Source organism: Ipomoea triloba, chromosome 1 (assembly GCF_003576645.1).
Source record: "Ipomoea triloba cultivar NCNSP0323 chromosome 1, ASM357664v1".
NCBI classification, from domain to species: Eukaryota; Viridiplantae; Streptophyta; class Magnoliopsida; order Solanales; family Convolvulaceae; genus Ipomoea; species Ipomoea triloba.
In genome coordinates this window covers 91,108-117,762 of record NC_044916.1, presented here as the reverse complement: position 1 = coordinate 117,762, position 26,655 = coordinate 91,108, and the positions used below count along the sequence as shown (strand labels likewise).

Genomic DNA, 26,655 nt, shown 5'->3' with positions numbered 1-26,655 from the left:
AACAAACCAACATAGATCAGCCTTAAAATGGCTAAAGCTGAATCACAGGATCTGCTCCTAGCTGAGAATATTCCAGCAATTAACTTCACAGATTACACTGTAAACTTCTTCAACTCCTGGAGTGAAGGGTCCTAGATTTCAACAATCATTAACAGCAGAGTGTTCAATTAATTAATGCACCGCAATCTGGCTATACAAGTTTGGTGGTATAGAAGAGCAATGAAAAAACTCTTTACAAATCAAGTGCATCCCAATTATTTTAACAAAAAAAGAGTAAAAAGTTCTCTTATTAAAGCAGAAAAATAAGAATCCTTCCTCATCCCGCAGTAACAATTCATGAAATTACTTCGCAACTCAAAATTACAGGGGTCAAAAGACAATAACTAAAACTAAAGATACGTTCCACACCATAACCTACTTGTTCTGCACCTAAATTGATATCCAACAAAGGTGCAGTCTAGCAGCAATAGAGCCACAAAATTTCTGAGATAGACTAATAGTCTGCTCTTGCTTAGAAGTTTGTGTTACCACCATTTGACATAACTGAGAGAATATTTGTTACAGAAGCCATGGCACTTAAAGCTGCTTTCAGCACATCCTGTGAGCAACCTGGTTTCACAATGGTGCGTACCTAGAAGAAGAAAAACATATGCACATTAACAATCAAATTGCATCAAGCAAGAAGAGATGGGGAAGTAACTTTGCACAAATGCGTCCAAGTGTAGGATTATATGTCTTGGGTGATAAGAAGAAAGGAAATGCCAGCACCTTATCAAGATATTCCTGCAATTCCTTGATCCGGCCCATGTAATCCTGGTCCTCAACACAAAGGGTTAAAGCCTTTGCATCAGCACCTGGGCCATCAAACTGAAGAGGTCCAGGATTCCTGTACACATCGTCCAACAAGAATTTTGTGGCATTCTGTCTCAGAAGCCTGCAAAAAAGTCAACCCATAACAAAGCACATCAAATATTGAACACAATCTTTCATTTGTTGAAATTCTATGCGAAGAAGACACCTTTCACATCAGCCACAAAAATTCTACCCTTTTAAATAACAGGATCATAAAATGAAATTGACATACTCATATGCTTTGCCTCTTAAATCAACAGTAGCAGGATGAAGAGCAGGCTTCCCAAAGGAATCAGCAGCAGGACCATGACCATAACGCCTGACAGTCATCATAGCCTGCAGTCACAAAATGGTCTTTCAAAACCTTAAACAATGCATACAATAAGTACACAACTTAAGCGAAAAGAATTAGGGAGAAAAGTTTCTATTGCCCCAGAAAATGTAGCACGAAACTTACAGTTATTGGAGCAGCACCACAACGCCACTTATTCACAGGATTCTTCAGGTTAGTTAAAGTTGCCAAGTAACCATTCAAGCCAGCAGCCAAAATATGGTAACAGACATGACCAAGCACCTGAAAGTATAATGTACCTTCGTTAAAAGTCCAATTCTATCAAACCAAGAGTAATGAACTACATTATCCAGAAGAAAACTCACATAAGCATAGTCACAATCAAACTTCGATGGCAGTGATCCCCGAGCTTGATAACCAAAGAAATGGCAAATAGCATTGAATTTCTTCCCCTTGTATTTTCCTTCTTTCTGAAGAAACCAAACATCAAAAAGCAAGGCACATAAATAGAAAGAATACTAATCAATAGAATTTTTCATTAAAACAAAATTGTACAGTAATAATAATTTCCAAGATGAAGTTTTCTTAACTTCAAAAACAGAAAGAAAAAATAAAAAGTTCCCAGTCAAATACAGAATATGTTAACGGAGTATGTCACATGCTGAAGTCAAATACACAGCTTTCTCACCGTCCGTTTATTCATTTCTTCTTCTACAAGAAAAGCTAGAAGTTTCTCTGTCTCAATCTGTGGAGAAAGCAAAGCAAAACCATCATCACATGAGACAAGTTAATCATACAGCATCATCAAGGCAACTTAGATTACCTGAGATAGCTGAGCAGAGTCATCAGATTCTGGGTGCAGAAGGAGCTGTAGCATTGCAACATTTCAAGAGTAAGCACTATTATATGTTTGAGTGGAATTGACACAACTTGGTTTGTGGAGACCCATATCATTTTACCTGCTTCCTGATGAAGGGTGGCATAAATTCAAAAAGTGCAGATGCCCATGGTGACAACTGAGAGAAAATGTTATCAGCAGAAACACCTTGTCTGAGCAAACCATGAATTTCCTGGAAATAGAAAATATTAAATACAAATATTCCTGGGATTTCCCTAATGATTTAGGGAAGAAATGCAATAACCAAGCAAACAAGTTCACGATCCTGGTTTACCTTTAACAGAGCATATACTTCAGGAATACTTTCAATAAGCCCCTCAGGCAATAGGATAACACCATGGTATTTATCTGGACAAGAAATCTATGTCAGACAGTTTGACACTAAAAACCACAAATAGAAAAATAACAAAACAATAATAACTGCATGCCTTGTTCAGCCCTGGCCTGCACTGCATCACAAATTTGTTTTGTGATGTCAAAAAGAGTAAGCTTTGATGCAGCTACCTCCTCAGCAAGAATCACCTGCCAAAAAATTTCAAATACTTAGTGGTCGCAAATTCATAAAATACTGAGAAGGCAGCAGATAATTTTGCAGAGACATGAAACACAAACCATATTTGGGTGTGATTGTAGAGTGCATTCTAAGGCAACATGTGATGCCTTTCGGCCCATTAGTCTGATGAAATAATAATACTGCAAAGGGAAAAAAGCACAACTAGAAATCAGAGGATGGGCAAATCATAGATTAAAGATATAAACCATCTACTAAAAAAAAAAGACATCATGAGTCATGACAGTCTTTCAAAAATGTGACAAGGCTTTGAAAACCAGGAAAGGGAACATAAACCAGGCTTTTAATCCAGACTCAATGCAACAAGAGAAATATAAGCAGCCATTACCTTCTCTGCTGAGAGTGCATCTGTGCAGACATTGCTAATAAGCTGGGAATTAACCTGAAAAACATCAAAGCACAAAACAAATTTAATTTGTTTTCTTCCTGAAAAGTCATTCAGTTCCACATGCCCTAAGAGGAAAAGAGTAAAGATGAAAACAAAATGTACAAGCAAACAAACTTCATTTATTTTATTATTAGTTTTTTTTTTTTTTTTTTTGGAAATGAGAGGAAAACAAAATGTACACAACTCGGTTTACAGAGGCCCATAGGGCCTATATTTGTCCATAATGCTTCTACAGATGTCATCAACAGATAAAATATGCTAACCAAGTTAACATCCAAAATGCAACATATCAAAGAAAAGGGTCAAAAGTACATTAAGATGTATATCATCATCTCTGTGAAACATGGTTCCATATATATCATCTCTCAACTTAACAAAAATAGAGGTTAATACCTTGCATATAGTATCAAAACCAACATTTGTCTCAACAAACTGATTCTTTAGATCTCCATTTAATGTGACTGGAACTCCAACAACCTGAATGAATGTAGTAATCAATTGCTGTGATACTTGTATAACTAGAAGACAAGTAAATGAAGCTTCAAACTGTCAAAAAAGAAACTACAGAACAGAATGGGGTCATCATTAACATAAACAAAGTTCAGTGAACAGGTATATACATGCACGCACATGCATAACTGTGCATATATTAACTGTTAACATACTATGTACAAAGGAAATTTTGAGTAAAAAAATTCCCATAAGCAAGACATACTTTTGTTGGGCATTTAGCTTCAGCAAAAGCTTCTGCCAGATAAGCAGCATCTGTGTTTGATGTTACTCCTATAGAAAGTGAAAACACATATTAGAGAATTGAAGAATTGTATATTAAAAACATCATTATGACCATGAGAAATAGCACACATCATGAATACCTCCAACAATAACAAGGCCATCCAATTTCAAAGATGTACAAGCAGTCAGTGCAGCATTAACTTGCTCAGTTGATCTGATTTGATCCTTTGTTCTTCCCAGCAAATCATAGCCCCCTTTACAAGATAAAATCGAGAAACTGTAGACTAGTCTATACACCAAAATACCTAAATATTAAATCTTGAAAGCAAAATTGATACCTTGGTTTTTATAGGTAGCCAGAATATCATCAGTGATTTCAAGTGTTTTCTGGGCAAATAAACCTTCAGACCCACCTGAAGGCATCATTGTAATCAGCTTTAGCAATGTGCATGCATAACTACAAACAAGCACATATAGCAAAATTCTCAACAATAGAAGTACATACACTCTTAAAGCTACAGTAAAGAACCCATACCCAAAAATCCAAGCAAAGTACTATTAGGATTGTGAACTTTGATAGCATCATAAAGACCCCATATGGCATTATGTCCTCCTGGAGATTGTCTACCACAGAAAACGATCCCCACCCTATGGAGAAAAAGAAAGGACCAAATCTTAGAATTGCATTATCCTGGTAGTAAGAGGAGAGAAAAATGATATCCAAGTAATGGAATGGCCAAGAAGCCAAGACAGCATGACATAATCATCAAATTGATACCTAATTGCTGGGTGCTCAGTAATTATCTGAGCATCTGGGACCTTGGCACTTGCCCTCAGAAAATGAGCCAAAGGCTGACCAAAAGTATGAGGAAACAAGCGACTTATGGTATGTCCACCAGAGGGATCTGCAGCAGTAGTTGCATCACCAAACTCCACACGGACAGCAGTGCCCTATTAAAAATGCAAGAGTTGACATGAAATAAACAAGGGACTAACCAAATAGGAAATAGAGGACAGTCAAAAAGAAAGCCCACATCAACTCTTGCAGCATGCCAGGAGTATGGAAACACATGAAAATGAAGAATAACAGTCTATAGCAACAACACCAACGAACTTGAGCTCAACTGTTCTACATATTAACCTAATAATCTAGTTGGGCAGGGCTACATGTATTTTGTTTCAGTTCAACTTTATTAAGCATTAAACCCCTAGTACACCTTTCAGCTAGCTTATCTTTATTAATTCTAGAATTATTATTCCCCATGACAGAAACTTCAAATAAGAAAACCATCTGGGTGCATGGGAAGGATAACCTAACCAATAGGACAGTGTTCTTCTCAACTTCTCAGAAATGTCAAGGTAGAGTTAATTGTCCAATCAAAACAGGTAATTCACTCAAGCCACCAAATAGTGTGGCAAAATATTATTGAAATTCTTAATGTACGGATCAAAGCAACCAAAAATAATGTAGTGGTCTCTACAATAAGGTATAAGTTCTTTAAATTTAATTTTTTTAAGAGAGAAATGAAACAGCACAGACTAGGTTAATTAAACTAAGAAAATCTACAGTACTGCCTAATAACAGACTGTGACTGAATCTGGCATCAAATCACTGGCAATCCTAACATGAAAAGACATAAATTGCATTAAAAAAAAAAAGAAGCAAATACATAACAATTTACAAGCATTAACGCCTCAGATCTACTCTAACGGGCGCTAGCATTAGAGATGCACGATAACGCTAAAGTATGATTAGACAAAATCAAGCAGTCCTGTAACATGTGACCACATCACTAAGTAAGCAGCACGAATGTACTAAATCGATAATACTGTATAGAGGCAAAAATGGAATAGTGTAAGCACAGCTCTGTTGCACATAAATTCTCATTCCACGATAAAGAAAAAACAGTGTAAATCGAGAACGATCCAGTGGCTGCATATAAAAACTGTAGGACTGAGAAAATATGAAGGAAGAATAGATACCTGAAGACAGGGAGGAAGCTCGGGCCGATACTGAGATCGGAGCTTTTGCAGATCAGAGAGTTCTCTCGCCAGTCCGAAGTCCGAATCCATTTTCACTTGACCTTTCTCGCCGCTGGGCACTCTTTCTGACTCACAGTGACTATCACTTGAAAACTCTGCTTATATATTATTATATATATATACCTGGTAGAAGCGGCGATACAACCAACGACCACACTAGCTTAACCTTTTACCTTCCGGATCTCTTCAGCATTTGCCCTTAATTATCTATATTATTACACTATTGCCACGAGGTAGGTCCGGAAATTCTGAACCTGCCCTCAACGAAACAGGGTACTCGTTTAAACTCATTTAATCGTTTTTTGGTATTTGTTTTATACTTTTATATCTGTTATAATTCATAGTCAATATCCACTACCATTCGATCTTGTAACTTTCTCTCACGGAGATTAGGAGAGTCACAGATGTATCATTTAAGCGCAAGGTACTTGGTCATTCAATCGTATTAATTGTATAATTTATATATAATGAAAAATGTATGAAAAATAATTTATAATATAAAAATTGAATTATATATGATTTAAACAAATCATGTAGTTGAACATAAAATGGGGACGGAACAATTATTGAATAACCGCAGGTTAACTTTGGATAAATTCATAAAACTTGTTTTTTCAATGATGAATATATGCATTTACTATTTGTTTGGTTGGGGGTAGAATAAACAAAAAGATGAAAAGAAATTAGCATCTGAACAAGAATATGCTCAGGGATATCTGTGTAAATTCCCTCTAGGGATGTACCACGTTTGTGTAGCATTGTTCTGCTTCTCACCTACCGCTGCCTACTTTTTTTTCCTTTTGGGTTGTTCCATCAACACTGCCTAGTGCCTACATTTTTTTCATTTTGGTTTTTTCCATCAACACTTTGATGTCTTCCTTTCGTGTTAGTATTTATATTACTGTTTTTGAGGTCTCACAGTCATCTTTTTTACTCTATATTTGATGATTTGTTTGTATCGAAGATTTTAAAATTAGTTAATAATTAAAAATAAATATTTGTAACAATACAATTATGAGATTATACTCCAATTCTATTGAAATCACTTATTTAAAAGCGTGTGTACCAAACCAGGCCTTAATAGTCACATTCGAAGAGGGGTGACATGTCCTATTTAGAGAGTGAGTGACCACTTCACGCAACGAAAAGCTAGGGATAACTTTATAACTACCGCACAGCTAATCAATATTCTTCTTGCTTACTCCAGCTCTCCACAACACTTGCCCTCTTGGACCAACAATTTACAACTACGAATTTCTCCCTATTTATGTATGTTCGTATATACCTGCGGCAACTGTGTCAAAGCACTTCCTGCTTTCCTTCACATATTCAGTAACCACTAAGAAATGACCATGCGCTTATTAACAGAATTCTATGTTTAGGGTCAAGAACATCTTATTGCTATAACACAACAGATAGTTATAAGTTCACCAGGGGGTTGGTTCAAAAGATATAAGTTAAACAAGGGAATCAAAGATAGAACACCATACAAACTCTGAAACTCAACACTACTCTTTAGTTTTTAATGATCACTAACTGGATAATAGAACTGTAGAAAACCATTATCTAGTCATATATTGGCTTGCTGCAGCTCTGCTGAGAAGAATCCTCGACCAAATGACAAGGATCCTTAGAAGGATTGATCACCAGGCCAGCATCCCACAGACCCAAACAGTGGGCACTTGTGCAAGAACAGAAGTGGACTTCATCCTCGATCTTGAAGCCTTGTATCTCTTGCCCATCATGGATTGGATGACCCAAATTCTATTAGTCCTACTTCCCACCTTTCCTGGGGCTAGACTTGCTTGATTTTTGTTTTCTTGCCCTTCTTGAGGAACAACTCGCAGTGGAGTTGACTGGAGCAGGGGCAAAAGAATAAGCAGGCATGTGATGCCCAGGAACCAATGCAGGGAACCCAACAGCAGGGATTCTGCAGAATTCAAACTTAATTAGATCATTATGCAGAACCAATTTGGGGAAGAGAAGGAATAATATGTTATATGTATATTGTGTGTGAAAGTAAAACAAATAAAAAAATGATTTTTAATGTATCATGGACTGTTTCAGCAGGAGTGACCAACAGTGAGCCAGGGGTATAAGGAAATCACAGCATACATGCTAAGCAACAAGTGCATTTAAGATTAGTATAGGTAGGTGAAAGGTGTGTTGAAAACTTACAGACACAAAAGAAAAAGAGAACAAAATGAACAAGCAAGTATGATGGGCTTACCCAACAGGAGCACAGCAGACTCCTGCATTGGCATGGAGGCACCAACAGCCTTGCTATTCTGCAAGGAAAGACGCAAAGTTTGATTTTCTGCAAGACAATACTGGAGCATTATCCCCAGCCTCCTGCATTCTGACTCATAGTATTTACTCTTCAATTCAAGATCCCTAACATACGTTTTTTTCCTCTCTCGTGATCGGACCGCTGCATCCCTATTCCTTAGTTGTCTGAAAGAGTAAAATGAACAATAAAAAGAACTGATCATTATGACAGCACATTCATGGCCAAAATGGGAACATTAACAAGAAAAGATATAAAGGCAAACTCTTGGGTTTAAGACACATATAATTGCTCTGAGAATAAAGCTGGCAATGAATAAACAATAATTTTTTAGGAGAGGAATACCGCTTGCGTTTCTTTGCGATCGGATCATCATTGTCATCGGCGAGGACCTCGACAGCGTTATCCGCCTTTTGCTGAAACTGTTCAACCCCTTCCACTGTGTCCCTCTCCTTTCCCTTGCCATCGTCCTCGACTTCGGAGCCGCTAGATCCTTTGGTATCAGGAGTCCCAACGACTTCTCCGGAATGATCCGATTCCTCAATCCCAGCCACCTCCCCAGAAGGAGCCGACGCCTCAGCTGGGGAATCGAGAAGTATTTCTGAGATGAAGTCGTCAGGCGCAGCATCATCGTCCTTCATCAAAATCTCCTCGATGTCCCCGATCGACAGAGGTAACGAATCCGGCGAAAGATTGGAAAACCCCTCGTCCACTGCTGCAAACAAGAAATTGTCGTCATCTAGACGATTCCAATCAAAATCTATGTTTTGCTCCCCTGGGATACCGCCATTACCAACCATCGCACATCGACAAGAGACAAAAGACTGCAGAGCTAGTACGGATAAAATAGATAGATAACGAAAAGGGTTTCGAGAAAATTCATTTTTGGGGGAGCAATTTATGGAGATGGGGAAGACAGCTTTTCTTCGAGGTGAAGGAGAGGCACTTTCCTTACGACTTCCCTCCGGTCCGTGCTTAGCAAACCGGACACATTTCCTTAGTGGTGGAGACTGCGTCATCCAACCAATCAGAAATCAGAATTCAAGACCAAAAACAAAAAACAAAAAACAAAAATAATTTGCTCAAGTAAATTCAGAAGTTCCCCTGTATTATTAGATAATTATAGAATGCACTTATTGAATTGTTAAGATTTACGCTAACCTCCCTAATATAGGCAAATATATATTAACTATTGAATTGTTAAGATTTACGCTAACCTCCCTAATATAGGCAAATATATATTAACTTATGGTCTAGTGGCACCTGGTGTCCCGATTAACACTCCCACATGGATGATGAAAGTAGGTTCAAGCCTTAGTGGAGACAATTGTTGACTCTTTATGCTTCAAGTGACATCTGGTGTCCCGATTAACACTCCCACATAAATGATGAAAGTGGGTTCAAGCCAGCATTAAAAAAAATAAAAAAAATACGTAGTATGTTATATATGGAAATTTTTGTTTCTTACTGTCATCGTTGATTAACTTTGTCACTTGTAAAAATGATTCTTAATAAATAGGTTTTTTTTTTTTTAAAGATGGGTTGATTAATAGGGATGGCAAGTTATTATTATTATAAAAGATTTAAATGTGTAATACATAAAATGAAACAATAATAATCTATTGTGAACGTAAGACTAAAATTGAACAAACATTGGTTAAAAGCAATCTCAGTTTCTATGGAAATATTACCAAGCCTCAACACTTCGACTTGATTAGTTCAATATTGTAAACCAACAAAATCACACACTACTTTCCTTGTTGGAGCAGCAACCACTCAACCAGCCTACTCATAGAATCACTGAATCAGTAAAATATGAACAATAACCAGAAACTTCAGTCATCAAGGAATGGCATCTGTAGTAGGAATGGTAAAGACCTCTGAAACAAGTAGTTAGATGAAGCAATCACAAGTAGAAAAGCTATTTCAATCTTACAATATACAATCTTTGGTTTACATCAACATACAATCTTTGCACACTTTCTCCGCTTGAATTTTCAGTCAACGCAGAGAACTACATCTTCATTCTGCTCTGAATTACCACACCTGCCTTCCTTCCTTCCTTCTATCACTCATCACCAATTACAACCTCCTAAGTCCTGATCCTACCAACAATTACTCAAGAGTCAAGACTATATATAAATTTAAGAAAACGACTAGGGAACAACCATCGCCAAATCCCCAAACCCCTATGTCATGAAGGCAAAACTGGAAGGAAGTTTATGTGGGGGAAAACAAAACATAACAACAGTCCTTACAAAGAATCACATTTTGTAAAGTATTAAGTATATACTTATGATAAGAAAAACAGGCAGCAAGTATCACTCACAAAAAGACACACACACACATTTTAACAAATTCACACTATCCAAAACAAAAGACATCTTTTGAGTTACTCCAATAACCAAGTGCCCCTTTTTATTCCATATTCCATTAGCTGAGCACAAACTACCATATTTTACCATGATTAAGCCTTTCTAGTCAAACCAAGCAATGCCCTTTATGAATTCAATTTGGGTTAGCTCTATTGCGGCCTAAAAGAGCCCAACCCCCTAAACTATGTAATAGTAACATGATGGATATTCTAAAGTTCAATAAAACAAACAAAACACAACAACATAATGAAACCTGCACATTCCCATTCCTTGTTAGAATTTAGAAACAATAAAGAGCTCCAATAACATTTTCCCTTTTTTTCACATGTAACTCTCAAATAAGTGTTAGATACCTGTTGGATGTAGCAGTGCAAAAATGATTCCTCTATGTTGGCATCTATTTACTTGGCCTACTCACCAGCATGCATTCCCCAGCAGGTGACTTGATAATATTGATGCTCTCATATATGTAAAATAAAACCAGATTTACAAGCTGAGACAGATAAACAAGATCATGTGGAACAAATAAATCTAGAAGGAAAACCATGCATCACAGTAAAAGAGAATTAGATAAAAGGCCATCTCATGCACTGCTTTGTTGAATGCACACGACATGGTAGTTATTAGGCCACTAAGGACAGGGGTAATGCAAGATTGAGAATACAAACATGGAAGCAATTATACCATGCAACATTTCATTGCTCAGAGGTGAAAAACATGTCCCCGCATGTTCTTTGCTTTGTTTCCCATGTCTAATATGATTTCGAAAATATTAGCTTAAAAGTTCCTTCTGCAGCTAAATTAAATTTTATAGTAAATCTCACCATATGAACTTCAGTTGATCACATTACAACAAATCAGTATTTTAAGTTTACTTCCATCATATTAGAAGCCCGATTAGTTTTCATAGTCTAAAACTGTTCTTGCATGTTAGGCAATTGAAATTTTAAAAAGAAGTAACAACATCTATTCTCTCTGCGTTCTTGTAAAGAAGGAAGTACTAACAACAGACGGGTTAAGCGGCTACAGTGCTACATTTCATTACAAACAAAGGGTATGAACATGAGCATATATATATGCATAGCAAGAAATCAAACAAACACTGAACCATACTACAACAACAAATATCAGCCACCTTCAAAACAGAAAACCAAGGCAAGCACTCTCCGACAAAGAAAACAGTTTCCTTTTTCAATATTTTGGGTTTGGGGAAGATCATCCCCGAGTTCTTCAGAAACATAGAGAAAGGTAGCATTTCAGCCCAAAATAATCAGGAAAGGAGAAAATGGCAAAGAAAGTTTCAATACTAGAAATGGACTAAGAACCTCAGGACTGCCTCTCCTCCCTCTCTCGGTTCCATTGCTCAATCCTAGCCCTGCGTTCCTCGCTCCCTTCCCTTATTGGACTCCGGCTTAACTTTGGACTCTCGTGCCTCCTCCTCCCACTATCACTCTCATGCCTCCCATGCCTTCTCCCAGCTCGATAATCGTCACGCTCTCGCTCTCGATAATCACGATATTCACGCCTATCACGGTCCCTCCGGTTATGCGGGCTCGCGCTCCTGCTACGGCTCCTACTTTTTCTAAACCTGCGGTACCTCCCAAAGAGCTTCCTCCTCAGCTCCCTGCCGATCATCTTTACATGCATGAAGTTACAGTATCCCCCTCGGTTGCAGCTATTCTCCTCATATTGGCGGCATGTCGCCTCGCGGAAATCTGTCACTGGCGAGAAATCAGCTATGATCGGACGGCCAGAGTAAAATCGGCCCTGCAGCGCCTGCAAGGCAGCTGCGGCATGGTCTTCCTCCTTGAACTGAACATAAACGTTGCCAATCATGTGGTCGGCGAGGTTGTCACAAACGTTCAGGCTCTCGATCTCACCGAACTTGCTCAGCTCTTCGAAGATGTCCTCGTAGAAATCCTCAAAGTGCTCCTGGATCTTACGGGGATCGATAGGTTGGCCCTGGGCGTCAACGCCAGGCGTGATCATGTCAGGCCGATGGTACATGTTGGAGAGAAGTAGAGTTGGGGAAATGGTGGGTCGGTTGTGGAGACGAGAGCACCGGTCGCCGTGACGGCAGGCGCCGATCTTGAAGTAGAAGGGACAGTTCACGCGATCCTTCTCGGTTCCGAAAATCGAAGCCAAATGCTCCGCCATGTCTGGCCTAAATCCGTATGGTAGGGTTTTTGAGTCTTAACCAAATCGCAGAACTGGAAAGATTTTATTTTGAGCTCATTCTGAGATTTATGAGAAGAAATGGAAGATTTTATTTTAGATCGAAACCCTAATTTGATATGAAATGGGCAAGTGTGAACGATAGAACGAGCTTTAATTGCAGTCCGGGTGAGATGAACTGGATCCAGTCCGGGCCGCCCCACTTCCGTTACTCCGTATAATTGTATGTACTCCGTAATATTTACGAAACTTGGTAACGGACTAACGATCCTCTTCTTTTTCTTGATCAAGAAAAGAGGGAACACCCAGGGATCCAATTACAAGATAACCTCTCCCTCCCTAATTACGGAAAATCTTATGCTAAAACGAGCTCTAATTTGATCTTCATGTAACATGTCTCTTAACTTATGAGGAGTCACATTCATTTCAATAAGATCATGTCTCTTAACTAACGATCTTCTTTAGTTCGTATCGTTCATCAGAGAAATGGATTATAAAAAGAATTAAAACCGTGAATGAAATGGAAGTTCTGGTGTAGAGCAAAATAGAGAAATAGACAAGGTATAACCACAATAATCAGTACATATGAAGCAATTTATTTAATTACATAATCGTGGGAAAAAAGTATATAACCGTAAACCTTCAAAGTTTAATCTTCATGATCACACGAGTATTTGATATTCTGGACCAATAAATCAATTGTACGTAGATGATGATGTTGTTATTAACATGTTGTTATTAACATATTTCTCAAACATATATGAAGGTAGGAGTTCAGTGAACAAATATGCTAGATTGTTACTGGGATGGACCTTTTAAACGAGTATTTTATCATTCTTTTTGAAATTTATGTGAGTCTAAAAGGTGATGGATATGATGAGAACCCCACAGGGATTTTAATTTGTTGCAGTGTACAGTATTCGACCCTAAGCTAGCCGGGCATTTTGTGACTGGCTAACAAACCAAGGGCAGGCCTGAGGGGTAATTTTGGAGACAGGATTATTGTTTTTTTTTTGGGTAAATGTAAATATATATATACACCCGAATACGGAGTACAAATACGCAGGGCATCCCCTGGGGAAAACAATGGTGCACTAAAGGTGCAAGATAATGTAAAACAACATGAATCATGAACAACTATGGCCTAAAGCCCAAACAGAACCATGGAACGGTCCTAACTACTCTACAGAGGATGTTAACAAGACTGTATAAAAGATAGTGGATCAGCCTATATATAAGGCTCCACTATGATCAAGAAAGCTAAGCAAACCAATCTAACTTAAAAAGAGGGTGGGGAACTAAGCATCTACCCCTGAATCAAAAACCCAGGCAAAACCAAGTCAAATCTAAAGGACAATCATCTCAAAGGCACGTAACATGCAGCCAGGAAACATAAACTGCAAAAAACGGTAAAGGTACAACTACTCGGGGCATACCCCGGCATCGAGCAGAAAACATAGCAAGCAGATAAGAGAGAGCCCAAGCACAGGAGGCAAAAGAAGGAGAAAGAAGCAAGAAAGAAAGAAAAAGTAAAACAGGGAAAGAGACCTAAACAGAAGGGGGCTAAGGAGAAAACAAACAGATAAACAGGAAGGAGAAGGGAGTTTTTTGTTTTTTTTGGGTAACGAAACGCAAAGAGAATTTTTTTTTTTTTGGGTAACGAAACGCAAAGAGAAAAGAATCACAAAAAAGAAAACCAAGGCAAAGAGAAATGAGAAGACAAACTAAGCGAAACAAGATCCCAACTAGGTTGGCACCTTAGGGTAGAAGAGGAAACCAGAGAGAACAGCAGGGTACGGGAAAAGGATGGTAGAAGAGTAGAAGGAGCAAAGATGAAACAAGAAGGGAGATAAGGGGAACGACAAGAAAGTATATCCCCAAGAACGGCAGGAGAAAACTAAAGGAAAACTATATGGGATAAACCGGAAAAAACTAAAGGGCAAGAGGAGAAAAGAGCAAAATAAAAGATCCAAAGAAACAAGAAAGATAAACCGCACCAACAAACTAAAAGAACCATTTTTTTATTTTTTTTTTTTTTACTGCAGAGAAAAAACCACACGAAGAGTATCAGTGGCAATACAACTGACGAGACCATCCAGAGATGGCCTACAAGCAACATCATGAATAATTTGGTTCCTTAATTCCAGACGTGATACACTGTGCAAGCAAGAGCAATAGAAACAGCTTTTGAGTGATTCCCTTTTCCTTTAAACAACCTTCTTATCCATTTGATAGAGCTGCAAATAGCAATCGTATTTTTTGGAAAACCAAAAAGCTCCCGGACCTTGCGCCAAACCTGCAAAGAAAAAGCACATCTAAAAAAAAAGGTGGTTAGCAGATTCTTTTTGCCCCATGCACATGGAGCAATCTGATTCGACATCCATCATCAACAGACGATCCTTTGTGAGGAGACGGTTCTTGAGAGCAAGCCACAAGATGAAAGAGAATTTTCGAGGAATGAAAGGCCTCCATGTAAATTTCCACTTGACTGTTACATTTGCTTTGTGTCTAAGGAGATCATACACCAAGGCAATATGGATTTTATTCTTGCTGAAGGGAGATAGGAGAAAGCATCTAGCCCTGTGATCACTGCCCATGTGCTCCACAATTGCCTCCTTTACAGCAAACACAGCTTTCATAAGAGGGGAGTCCCTGGGCTTCGGTTTCCAGTCCCAAAAATCATTTGTTTTGATATAGTAGCCACAGACCCAACAAATCCAGAGTGAATCGCGTTTGCAATGAATATCCCAAAGGACTTTTGAAAAGGAAAGCCTGATTCCAGATCTTGAGATTATGCAGACCCAAACCACCCTCGTCCTTCGGGTGGCACACCTTATCCCATGCAATAGGGGCTGGTTTATCCCCCCATAGGAAATTCCTGCATAAGGAGATAAGCTGCTCAAGCACATTAGACGGTGTGGAAAAATTCTGGAGCCAAAAACTAATTGTTCCTTGAATCACTGACATGAGCAATTCTAGTCTCCCTGCATAAGTTAGATTACTTCTTTTCCAAGCTGCAATGTGTTGCGTTACAGATTCAATCAGCGGGGAAAAATGGGATGACTTGAGTCTCTGAGCATCCAAAGGGATACCAAGGTAACGGACTGGGAGGGAGCCTCGTGGAAAATCAACAAAATTCAGGATATCACCTTGAATACCTGCTACAAAACAATTGGATTTATTCACATTGACACAGTCAGGCCAGAAGTCTCTTGAAGGTGGGCCAAGGCATTCAGTTGTTTAAATGTATGGATGGGCAAACTTGGTAGCTCACACTTTAGCCAGAGCCAGCTACAAGCTCTTATGCTGTTGCATACTTGCATGTACGAGAATGAGACTTAGCTCCTCCTCCTCCCTGTATTGCTGACTTACTTTTGATTAATAATATTCAAGTTTCTTGATTCAAACCAATGGAATTCATATTCTCATATTCAAACCAAATACTAACAGTCCGTAAATGGAAATATGGAATTCATATTCCCATAATCAAACCAAACGGTCTGTAAATGATAGCCACAATATAGTAAAATTACAACAAGAACATGCTACAAAAAGCATTAGTTATTTATTTTTTTAATCCCAGAATTAATCATCTAGGCAAGGAGTTTGGAGGGAAGTAATGCAGTGGATTCTCCCTCAATAATTCCGTTTCCCTGCATAAAGTTAACACCACAATGATTAGTGAAACTGAGGCGAATAGTGAAGTGGGGAAAGAAATGCTGAGGTAGAAGTCATTGACTCACTTCTTGATGTCTTTTCCATCCCCTTGTCTGAGCTGCAGAGTAGAAACCTTCTCACCACGATTTTCTGTTTCAGATTTTCTACAAGAGTAAACAGAGACAGCATCAATGCCACATTCTGCAGCATGTCTGAAGAACTAATTAACTATTCTAAACTTCATTCATGTAGATTCAAACACAATACAATAGTGGCTAAGTGATTGATATATGCATTGATTCTCCATTGGACTTTCATAAAGTCAAAAGGATACATGAGTCTAACAATGATAGCAGTGTGTACTCACTCATTACATTCGTCATCCACAAAAATCTCGATGCATGCAGTAGCAGTGGCTCCATTGTTTCTATGTACTGCTCTTTGAGGAATCTGGAAAAAGGAACTTTGGGTATGAGATATTGCGAAACATTGGGTATTCTTGCAAGGTTAAAGTTTTCTTCACATGAAACCTAACCTTATTTGAGGTCCATTTGGAAGGAATTGCATTATTCTCTTTGTTCCTCTCTCCTCTGGCACCAAGGCAGTGCCATGATCTGGTGTCCAACTTTGATGTCTCTATATGATGGCTTGATGCAATATCAGTGTTTTTATCTTTATAAATGGGGAGAAATGGAACTTGAGCCCTGCAAAATGTGAATTCTCATTCAGAAATGCATTATACACTATCCACACTCTCTGTCAAATTGTTCTTGCAATCTCATTATCAGCATTTCAGTTTCAATTCAATACTAACACAATCCTGAACAAGTCTTGTCTATTGCTCCTCAAATGTTGTTATTCGAAAGGATCATAGATATTCAAAATCCCAGAAAGTATTCAATCTCACATCTTTTTAAAGATTTTAAAGTAGAATCCTTAAATATAATAACATATGCATTAATAAGATTTCAGCTGCTATACCCAGGAAACTTGCTAATTCAGTGGCCCCTATGATTTTACCCTGGAGTAGAGATAAACAAGAATTCATGCTGTCAAGAAACCCTATAAGGATAAAATCATTTTGCTCACCTTCCAGGCTTCAACTTCTTCCTAGAAAAATCAGAAGTCTCTGTAGTTTGATTTCCTACAGGAAGGAGAACAATATTACTATTTAAGATTCTCATGACTTTAACAGAAACATGGGGTTATATGACTTACCGGTGCCTCCCCTAGCCAATAAAGTACCAAAACTTCGAACTGGCAATTGGTTTTCTGTTGAATCTTCCTGACCATTTGCAAAGAGGCATCATTAATATTTAATACAACCTCATGGAAAATAGGAAACAACAAAAAGGTGGGAACCCTAAAGGAGCAATTTACATACCTCTACTGCTTTTGATTTCCTCATTGATCGTCCAAGAAATTTCCTATAAGCTTCCTTCAACTTTTCAATTGGCTGTGCATTTCTAGAACAGAGGAACGCCAAAACAATAACAAGAGCGATAACAATAATAATGTTAGTGGCTGAAGCCTGAAGGTATTACTTATCATTGGATAGCAAACATAGGAATCAAGGAAAATGTAATATGCTTGATTTGGTTCCTGAAGGATGTTAAATATGTTAATAAATATTCAATTGCATGATGTCTCGAAGGTATTTAGGGACATTATTTTAACCTAAGCTAAGGATTGATAATGTTATTGCATTGCTGGAGCAAAAAGTTTAACCCACAACTGGCAATCATTTGCTGGAGCCAACTCATGTTTACTATATTCACATAATATCTTGAAAAACAGCAATTGCTATTTAAGAAAATTCAAAACTGGAAGAAGATTGAAAAAGAATTAATAAAATTATTTAAAAAACAAAAAAACAAAAACAAAAAAAAAANTAAAATAAGCAGCCAGTAAGGCTGTATGAAATATGTTCCATTAAGAAAACTACCTGGACATCAAAGATGAATACAAGATCCTAGGTCTATAAGACAGCTAAACTTTTCAGAAAGAATATAAGCTTAACCACAAGGAATCTTACAGCGAACATATGGAAAACGCCATACTATGGGATCTTCATTCCACTTTGTTGGCAAGAAACGCTTAATTGCAGGTAACAATGTTGCTCTACAGAGTGTAAAAGACAAGAATTGTGTTTGATATCATTCATGTCAATAAAATGAATTATTAAGCATTAGCAAAATTGATCCATACTAAAAGAACATACGAAAGGGCTGCAATGCCGAGTACAAAGAAGTAACATGTCAGGACAGCATTAACCAGGTCTTTAGACAGGAACTTAAAAAGCAAGAACAATGACAACAACATTGCACTTCCAACTAAGGGAAATCGCATGGCATGTTCATTAGACATTGTCTCCTACAAATAAAAATAGCAAATGTTTAGGCATCATCATTTATAAAGCTATCATAAATCCTAGTTTTAAAAAAGTAATTAATTAATTTTATTTAAAAAAAAAAAAAAAAAAAAAAAAAAAAAAAAAAAAAAAAGCAAAAACAAAAACAAAAACAAAAAAAAACAAAACAAAACAAAAATCACTGTAAGCATTTGAATTATTTACTACTTTATTCAGAATGAAGGCTTAATTGACACTAACAGAGAAGCCTCAAGTTTAACATGTGAAGCATCAGACATGAGAAACCAACATAGCAACATAAAATACCAATGTTATCTAAGTCAAAGGGTCCTACATAATTTAGATAGTACACCAAACTCAAACAAGACCAATGCAGCAGAGAAGTCAACCATACAGGAAATCATAACTAGATCAAATAAAGAGAACTTACATAGATAACCCACGATTAAATATTTCATCTGCAGTTCTAATTTTATTTTTAGATTCCATGTGCAAGGCATATGCAACATAGAAGGAAGAGTGTGTCTGTCCAATTTTATTTGCCTCCAGAAAACTAAAGATGACTTCAGCATCCACACAATTTTCAGCCTGCCAAAAAGTTCAAATAAAAACATAATAAGAAATGGCCATTATGGCATAGTTTTTTAATCAACTAAAGATCACACTTGTAAACTTAATTCTGTATAATGTGGAGAAAAGGAGGAAAAACATGGAAATGGAACCTACATATTCTAGCCACACTTTCAAGTAGCGAAGATCATCTTTGTAGCGATCGTCATGCCAAAAGGTGCGAACACATTGTTCATAAATCACAACAAGTCCTGAGCTGTCACCACCAGGAGGGAAAGACTCCTGAACCCACTTGATACACCTACAGGATTTTAGTGAACATAACGTTATTAAACATCAAAAGAAAGTGCACTAACATACTGAACATAAAATCTCGGACAAAAGCATCAATTTCCCCTCAGTTGAGGGCCTTGAGGCAAGCACATTATGACAGACTATTTCACTTGTATAAACCAGTGTGCCCTTCAGAAGTTTGCACAGTTACTTTTCCTTTAACCAAGTAATTTAGGTATGTCTGTCTAGCAATAGCTTTAATTGCTCCGTACTTGAGAGGAAACAAAAAGGCAAACTATGCCCAAATGATAACGATCCAAAATTGGAAGGAAAAAGAGCAAGGGGAATCACAAATGAGGACTCTACTCACTCGAGCCATGGTTGGAGAGGGTCTTCGCCTTTGTACTCGTCAACGGCTTCAATCAGCCTCCTGGTGATGAAAGGGGGCAGGTTAAATTTAGGAAAAAGAATGAAACCAGGATCTGAATCAACGAGGGAATTAGTTAACAGAAACCTTCGCTTATCGAGAAGGGATTTCTTGAGCTCGAAATCAGAGTGAGATTTGAGAGCGTCGTTGAGAAGACTGATGTTACGGCCTCTCTTGAGAGGCCTGACGTTCTCCTTGAAGAGTTCCCACTCGTTGCCCGTCTCTTGCTTTGAAGCCAAAAACTCAGTCTCTGGATCCATTAATACGTTCTCCATTTCCGTCGGTCTTCTTCTTCTCCTCCTCCAAGTTGCAGAGAGAAATTTGCCGTGCGTTTCAAAATTTGAAATGAGGATATAACAACGGAAGATTCATTCACAGTTTCAATTTCATAGCCGTTGGAGCCGTGGGGCGTGGGCCAAATGGACTGCCGATTGAACCAATCACGTTGAGGTTTGTTGGGTTAGCCCGTTACTTTCAAAAAGACCAAGCCCAAAAAGCTGTCTCTGAGTTGAGGCAGGCAAATTATGGCAAATTATGCTGTGGACCCAGGTCCACCTTGCAAGGTAGACCTGGGTCCAAAACTACGTCGTTTTTGTTTTTGTTTTTTTTTTTGCTTTTTTTTTTTAATTAGTAAACATATTGGTGAATATAGAGTTGTCCAAAAATGTGTAAATGTAGATGTTTCAAAGTGTGAATGTAGAATATAGAAATCGTGAATGTAGATTTATGATTGTGCGAATGTAGAGTTGCTCAGAAATGTATGAATGTGGAGGTTTCAAATAGTGAATATGGAGTATAGAAATTGTGAATGTAGAGTTATGCATGTGTGTGTGAATCTGTAATAGAGTTAAGAAGTTCTAGCAACTTGTAGCCCTGTAATGTGTGAATGTGGAGTTCTCAAGTTGTGAATATGGAGTATAGGACCTCTGAATATAGAGTTTTGAATGTGTGAATGCATAAGAATAGTAATATAGTTACTAAACATATAATCATGTAATGTGTGAATGTGAAGTTTACAAAGTGTGAATGTAGAGTATAGTGTATGTAAATGTAGACCCAGGTCCACCTTGCAAGGTGGACCTCTGGGTCCACGGCATAACAACCCGCAAATTATTATGTGGGTTGTTATGTTACGGACCCGAGTTCATGTTCACAATTTCATAACTTTATGTTCACAATTTCATAATTTCATATTCACAATTTCATAATTTCATATTCACAATTTCATAACTTTATGTTCACAATTTCATAATTTCATGTACACAATTTCATAGCTCTACGTTCACAGTTTTATAACTCTATGTTCACAATTTCATAACTCTATGTTCAACAGTATAACACAAATTTTGAATCTATATAACAAAATTGTGAATATAGAGTTAAAAAATTGTGAATATTGACTAATGTAATTTTGTATGCCAAGGACCTTGTAGTCCAGTGGCATCAAACCCTTCCCTTTATACGGGAGGTGGTGGGTTCGAGCCTCGATACTGCATTGTAATAGAGTCAGTAGTATTCAAAAAATATATATATATAATTTTGTATATTGAGATATAAAAGTGTAAATATAGAGTTCTAAAATTGTAAATATACCATCTTACACAATTTACAAACTGAATGTTCACAATTTATATACTGAATGTTTACAATTTGAACATTTCAAAGTGTGAACATTCAATATGTAAATAGACACGAGCCCACCTTACAAGGTAGATTCGGGTCCATGGTATAACTATTGGTTAAGGCATGTATGGATCGCTGTGTGGGCCACGATACAAAACGTTGATGTTAAAATTTTTTTTGCTCCGTACGTGTTAGAATAATAAACGTTATGAGATAAAATAATATTATCAACTAATGATACCTCTCTAACCCACTTATCTAACAACTATCAGCTACCCGCCATTTGTCAAACAAGACCTTGGTGAAAGAAATTAATCATATGAAATGTTTTAATAAATGTACTCCGTATATAATTGGTCTACTATTTTTCTTGGATCTAGAAATGGCCATATTACATGAAAGAAAGAAAGAAAGAAATGAATTTAACGATTTAAAAAAGCAAACAACAGTAGTATTAAGCAAGTATTTGTCTCTGGGATATTAAAAAGTCCATGTCGGATACAAATTATTCATCCTAGTCACAGTAGATTATAGATAGATTCCTTATCCTAACTTTTACAAAAGCAAAGCTATCCAATCTAATCCAATTCAGCGACCAAATTGAGCAGGGTGAACACAAAGCCACAAAGATCAAGTGACGGAGCTGAGAACCCTCAACGTGATAAGTGGCAAGAAAAAGAGGAAAAGGGAGAAAAGATCATAGAACGTCGAAGAAAGGTATGGGGTCTTTGAGTTTGACGGGTTTCAGTTTGAATCTGAAGCCATCTGTACCCCAAGGCCCTGGCTTGTTCAGATCAGGGCTACCGCCAAGGAAGGTGATGCAGCAGCAAGTAGAGATCAGGAGGGTGAAAGCTACGAGCGGAGGAGCTAAGTACAAGGGGACGTACATGAGGGAGAAGCAGCTGGAGGAGATGATAGAGAAGATGGTGAAGGAAGCCAAGGAGGTGTGTGGCGAGGACGAAACGTCCGACGAGTGCAAGGTGGCATGGGACGAGGTGGAAGAGGTGAGCCAAGCCAAAGCCGATCTCCGCCTCAAGCTTGAGAAACAGCAAGATCCCCTCGAGTCCTTCTGTCAAGACAACCCTGAAACTGATGAGTGTCGCATCTATGAACATTGATTATATTGTTGAAGTTCTGCACTCACTGGTTCCGCATCTGTCTTAATTTTAATTTATCACTGTACTTGTAGCACCACCATATAACCATATTTGATGTAACACAACAAATGTGTTTGTTTGATAATACTATCTATTCAAGCAAAAGCAGTTGCCCCCTTTTTTTTAGCACTCAACACCTTCTCTTTCTTTTACTAGATTCTTTTCTACCACCTTCAGCACTATTTGCCCCCCTTGATTTCAATTGTAAAGCTATATTCTGGGTTCTTAGGAGAATCACTTATGAAATACACATAATGTATAGGCCTTTTCTTCCAGAAATTCAAGTCTGACCAGTCTTTTCAATGCCAAGCCACTGTCCATACCAGTAAATAAAACTAATAGCTGAAAGAGGTGGTGTACTTGTAACTTGTAAGAAACAACAATATCCCATAGGTAGTGAGAAACAACAAGATCCCCTTGAGTCCTGTCAAGACAACCCCAAAACTGATGTGTCGCATCTATGAACATTGACTATATTGTTGTGTTTGTTTGATAATACTATCTATTCAAGCAAAAGCAATCACCCCCTTTTTTAGCACTCAACACCTCTTTCTTTTACTAGATTCTTGTCTACCACCTTCAGCACTATTTGCCCCCTTGATTTCAACTGTAAAGCCATATTCCAGGTTCTTAGGAGAATCACTTATGAAATGCACATAATGTATAGGCCTTTTCTTCCAGAAATTCAAGTCTGACCCATCTTCCTTTGGAGAGTCACCCTTTCAATTCCAAGCCACTGCCCATACCAGCAAATAAAACTAATAGCCGAAAGAGGTGGTCGAGTGGATAGAGCATAATTCTTTCGAACACAAGAGCCAAGAGAAAAATAGAAATAAATAAAAGTAGTAACATTGACCTGTCTATGTCCATAAAATGTATCAATTGCATCCCGTTGCTTCTGAAAATGTCCAACATCAACCATCAATGCATTATGCATTTGAATTGCGGTATAGATGCTTCCAATAAAGAATGATTCATACAATAACTCTGGTAGTAACTTAAACATTACGGGCTTCTCATTCATTTGATTGTCTGACAAATGGAGCGTATTTTGGCGTGGTCATGGCATGCATCCTGCCAGCATCAATTTTGACCCTTGGATGTCTAGTTCTGGCAGCATAGGCCAGGATAGTGGTTGAGAAGTCCATTTGATGCCAGCCCCAATATGATACAGTCTGATCCTTTCTGGAGATTCCTCAAATGGCAAATTCTACATCACATGAATAGTCTATTCAATACCAGTTGGCACCCCAATCAGCCTTCATATTGATGGTTCTGCCTTTAGTCAGTCAATTGCTAAAAAGCCTGAAAGATCTTTCTTGATGTCAACAAGTAGCTCTACATCCTAAATACTTAACACTAGCACAATTCATGATCACTTTTACTTCCTTGTCTTCATTCACCTCAAACTCAAAATCTGCACCAACCTTGTCATCAAAAGCTTCACCACCATTGGCAGCAGCACTAGCCACCATCTTGATTATCCATCCATACCTATAGAGCAAATAAAATGACTTCTCAATCTCCATATCCCTTTGAGGATTTTTAAGAAAGCCAGGACCTCATTCACTGCCTTGCTACCAGTAGTTGGTGGCAGCCCTTCTATTTATTGAATCACTGAGAATCCTTTCATGGGTAAGGCACACATTATTCCTAATGACGTCTCTGTTTGCTGTCTAGTTGAGTAGTTGGAATTCTTTCTGATGCAAGTGGTCCTCTCTCCTCCATAATTTGCATTCTTAATTTTCTATTAAATTCAATGGGGGGTAACCATGATCACCAGATCATCGGGAATCTATTTTCCCCAAAAGGAACTGAGGCTTAGCACTAAGCTCAGGGGTGTAACGGAGGCAATAAGTGAGTTAGGACATGATACCTTAAATCAGTATCTCAACCTTTTTGTTGTTCGAGAGATATCTGAAGCAGATATTATAGAAGACAGAGAGTAGTTAAAAAATAAGGGATGCTACTTCAGTGGCGAAATCTCTTGTAATGTAAAACAGGAATTTGTAGATATGTGTAATTCAAAACCCTACATGTGATAGAAAGTGATCAAAAAAAAAAAAAAAAAATCAGCAAAAAGGAAGATGTAGAAATGTATATAGTATCTCGAAACATGCTGGATACGCCACAAGAGATGGTGCTTTGCAATACCAATTTGAAGAGCAATGTTGCATGAAACAGATTGACATGCATATGCATAAACATTCAGTAAAATGGTGTCGAAATCCTTTTACACCGGGAAAATGATTGGGAGAACAAATCGGCGACGACACAACAACCGTAGAATTTTGATCCTACTACAGCAGCAAGCAATTGTAGCAAGTGTACAAGAAGGCAATACTGGATTCATAGTAACTGAGAATTAGATTCTACTTACCAAATCATAGAGCCCGAATGTGATGTGTAGTTGAAGAACACGGCGTTCTCAGTCGTCGTTGGCTCGATGCCTTCTCCTTCAGTCCTTGGTGTTCTGTTCTTCCTCTGGCTCAGAGCGGATGAGATCATATTTGGGCGGTGGAACTCGAGCCACTCAAATATGGGCTAGGCCAGTAGTCCGATTTATTTTTTTGGGCTGGACCACCGTCAGCTTTTATTGGCGAGAAAATCAGATTTGGGCCGACCCACTTGGGGTGGTGGTTAATTTGTTATACTATGAACCATGGTCAATCTTATATCAAAATTATGTGTATGTAATTAGTAAATTATGTATGTGAGTAGATACATAATTTGGAGCCACTAAGCTAAGCCCAGGGCTGGATTTCTAATTTCCTGATTGGTTAATTGCTTAATTGCTGTAAGAGTGGCAGTAAGTTAAAAGTCGTTCAGCTTATTTATATATATTCTCATAAATTATTGCTATTTCATTCTCATAGAATGAAATATTCTTGAAAGTATCCAATTCCCCTTCAATTGAGGTGCGTGGTGGTGGCTGTGAACAAAGATAATACTCCATAGATAGATATAATAATAAAACAAAAAAAGGGAGTACAAAACTACAAAATTACAGCTTTTGTACTTGTTTGTAAGCTAGAAAAAAAAATTAAAAAAGAAATTGTTATGTGGACTTACAAGCCCAATATTTTCAGCGATTGGGTTTGCTTAACCAATATTTAGGAATCTAGAACTAGAAATTCAAAAGACTCATAATTAAATATGACAAAGCTTTATTTGACATTATAAGTTATAAAAACTCTATCAAATATAGTCAAAGTTATGAATATTTGTGTGAAAGAAAGAAAAAGAAAACAAGAGGGGATTACCTTTTAAGCAATTAGTTATGGCAAAAATTTGTGTGAAACGTCTCACTATGAGACAAGTCGGGTCGGGATGGGTCAAGATGTAAATGTAACACTTATATGCACAAATATTATACTTATATGCTCAATTGTAATACTAATCAGGAATAAAATTTTTATTACTTATAAGGGTAAATGTAATACTTTTAAGGGAAAATACAATACTTTTACATTTCGATTTAAAAGTATTACATTTTCCACAAAAGTATTATATTTGCCCTTATAAGTAAGGGGCACTTGTCAACATTACTTATTATGAAAAATGTATTACTTTTTCTCTAATAAGTAACAAAATTGTATTCTTGATTAGTGTTATATTTGAGCTTATAAGATTTGCACATATAAGTATGACATTTGAATGGTGCATTGACCCGACCCGACCCGTCTCACGAATAAGAATACGTGAGACGGTATCAAACAAGTGTGACCCATTAGTTATTAGTTGGTGTAATTATTGTTTAACAAACAATAAAAAATGGAGTATCACCGGCAACGTCATGGTACACCAACTGGAGTGTACGATTGTTGATTTGTTGACCCAACACTATCCATCCATGGTCCAACCAAAGAAAAGCAAGGAAAGGACGGGTAATAAATGCGGCGGCGAAGGGAGGAAAGAGTATTGGAGGAGGCGTACGGAAGTAAGTGGACCTGTGAATTAG

At 37.7% G+C, this 26,655-nt stretch overlaps 5 protein-coding genes across 8 annotated transcripts; 1 reads left to right on the top strand and 4 right to left on the bottom strand.

Moving 5' to 3' along the window:
- Window positions 1-239: 239 nt before the first annotated feature.
- On the bottom strand, window positions 240-5,876 carry LOC116031366 (pyrophosphate--fructose 6-phosphate 1-phosphotransferase subunit alpha). The gene is made up of 19 exons (XM_031273548.1): window positions 5,720-5,876; window positions 4,515-4,687; window positions 4,272-4,384; window positions 4,075-4,149; window positions 3,877-3,990; window positions 3,717-3,784; window positions 3,395-3,478; window positions 2,942-2,995; window positions 2,655-2,735; window positions 2,471-2,564; window positions 2,317-2,390; window positions 2,104-2,214; window positions 1,968-2,012; window positions 1,833-1,889; window positions 1,510-1,614; window positions 1,310-1,426; window positions 1,085-1,188; window positions 769-934; window positions 240-631 (listed from the first exon to the last, which is right to left on the bottom strand). Exons 1-19 carry the CDS (start codon window positions 5,807-5,809, stop codon window positions 512-514), a joined length of 1,845 nt encoding a protein of 614 aa, XP_031129408.1. The 5' UTR covers window positions 5,810-5,876; the 3' UTR covers window positions 240-511.
- A 1,264-nt stretch (window positions 5,877-7,140) lies between these two features.
- Window positions 7,141-9,100, bottom strand: LOC116015071 (bZIP transcription factor 60). The gene is made up of 3 exons (XM_031255076.1): window positions 8,412-9,100; window positions 8,010-8,233; window positions 7,141-7,709 (listed from the first exon to the last, which is right to left on the bottom strand). The coding sequence occupies exons 1-3, from the start codon at window positions 9,083-9,085 to the stop codon at window positions 7,423-7,425; spliced, it is 1,185 nt and encodes a 394-aa protein (XP_031110936.1). The 5' UTR covers window positions 9,086-9,100; the 3' UTR covers window positions 7,141-7,422.
- Window positions 9,101-9,723: 623 nt separating this feature from the next.
- On the bottom strand, window positions 9,724-12,809 carry LOC116015079 (splicing factor U2af small subunit B-like). 4 transcript variants are annotated; one of them, XR_004097548.1, is made up of 3 exons: window positions 11,767-12,809; window positions 10,795-10,908; window positions 9,724-10,171 (listed from the first exon to the last, which is right to left on the bottom strand). XR_004097548.1 is itself a non-coding variant. In XM_031255095.1 (2 exons), exon 1 carries the CDS (start codon window positions 12,596-12,598, stop codon window positions 11,768-11,770), a length of 831 nt encoding a protein of 276 aa, XP_031110955.1. In that variant the 5' UTR covers window positions 12,599-12,809; the 3' UTR covers window positions 9,724-10,171; window position 11,767. The 4 variants fall into 4 exon arrangements, 2 of the variants coding, with proteins under 2 accessions (XP_031110955.1, XP_031110950.1); XR_004097549.1 differs by having other exon boundaries at window positions 10,795-10,901; XM_031255095.1 differs by lacking the exon at window positions 10,795-10,908.
- Window positions 12,810-16,017: 3,208 nt separating this feature from the next.
- Window positions 16,018-25,154, bottom strand: LOC116023949 (mitotic spindle checkpoint protein BUBR1). The gene is made up of 12 exons (XM_031264864.1): window positions 25,075-25,154; window positions 20,002-20,338; window positions 19,858-19,917; window positions 19,371-19,515; window positions 19,075-19,232; window positions 17,658-17,739; window positions 17,492-17,558; window positions 17,363-17,417; window positions 16,809-16,977; window positions 16,641-16,723; window positions 16,360-16,437; window positions 16,018-16,269 (listed from the first exon to the last, which is right to left on the bottom strand). Exons 2-12 carry the CDS (start codon window positions 20,187-20,189, stop codon window positions 16,206-16,208), a joined length of 1,149 nt encoding a protein of 382 aa, XP_031120724.1. The 5' UTR covers window positions 20,190-20,338; window positions 25,075-25,154; the 3' UTR covers window positions 16,018-16,205.
- On the top strand, window positions 22,040-22,828 carry LOC116023965 (calvin cycle protein CP12-3, chloroplastic). Its single transcript, XM_031264865.1, has one exon. It carries the CDS (start codon window positions 22,257-22,259, stop codon window positions 22,653-22,655), a length of 399 nt encoding a protein of 132 aa, XP_031120725.1. The 5' UTR covers window positions 22,040-22,256; the 3' UTR covers window positions 22,656-22,828.
- Window positions 25,155-26,655: the final 1,501 nt, after the last annotated feature.

Coding starts and splice junctions, on each gene's coding strand:
- LOC116031366 (XM_031273548.1), bottom strand. CDS start 5,809: ATGGATTCGGACTTCGGACTGGCGAGAGAACTCTCTGATCTGCAAAAG. Junction 3,991..4,074: donor GGCTACCTATAAAAACCAAG/GTATCAATTTTG, acceptor TATCTTGTAAAG/GGGGCTATGATTTGCTGGGA. Junction 2,215..2,316: donor AAGTATATGCTCTGTTAAAG/GTAAACCAGGAT, acceptor TTCTATTTCCAG/GAAATTCATGGTTTGCTCAG.
- LOC116015071 (XM_031255076.1), bottom strand. CDS start 9,085: ATGACGCAGTCTCCACCACTAAGGAAATGTGTCCGGTTTGCTAAGCAC. Junction 8,234..8,411: donor ATCGCAAAGAAACGCAAGCG/GTATTCCTCTCC, acceptor TTACTCTTTCAG/ACAACTAAGGAATAGGGATG. Junction 7,710..8,009: donor GTCTGCTGTGCTCCTGTTGG/GTAAGCCCATCA, acceptor TGAATTCTGCAG/AATCCCTGCTGTTGGGTTCC.
- LOC116015079 (XM_031255095.1), bottom strand. CDS start 12,598: ATGGCGGAGCATTTGGCTTCGATTTTCGGAACCGAGAAGGATCGCGTG.
- LOC116023949 (XM_031264864.1), bottom strand. CDS start 20,189: ATGGAGAACGTATTAATGGATCCAGAGACTGAGTTTTTGGCTTCAAAG. Junction 17,559..17,657: donor GGAAATCAAAAGCAGTAGAG/GTATGTAAATTG, acceptor GCAAATGGTCAG/GAAGATTCAACAGAAAACCA. Junction 16,724..16,808: donor CCAAATGGACCTCAAATAAG/GTTAGGTTTCAT, acceptor TCCTTTTTCCAG/ATTCCTCAAAGAGCAGTACA.
- LOC116023965 (XM_031264865.1), top strand. CDS start 22,257: ATGGGGTCTTTGAGTTTGACGGGTTTCAGTTTGAATCTGAAGCCATCT.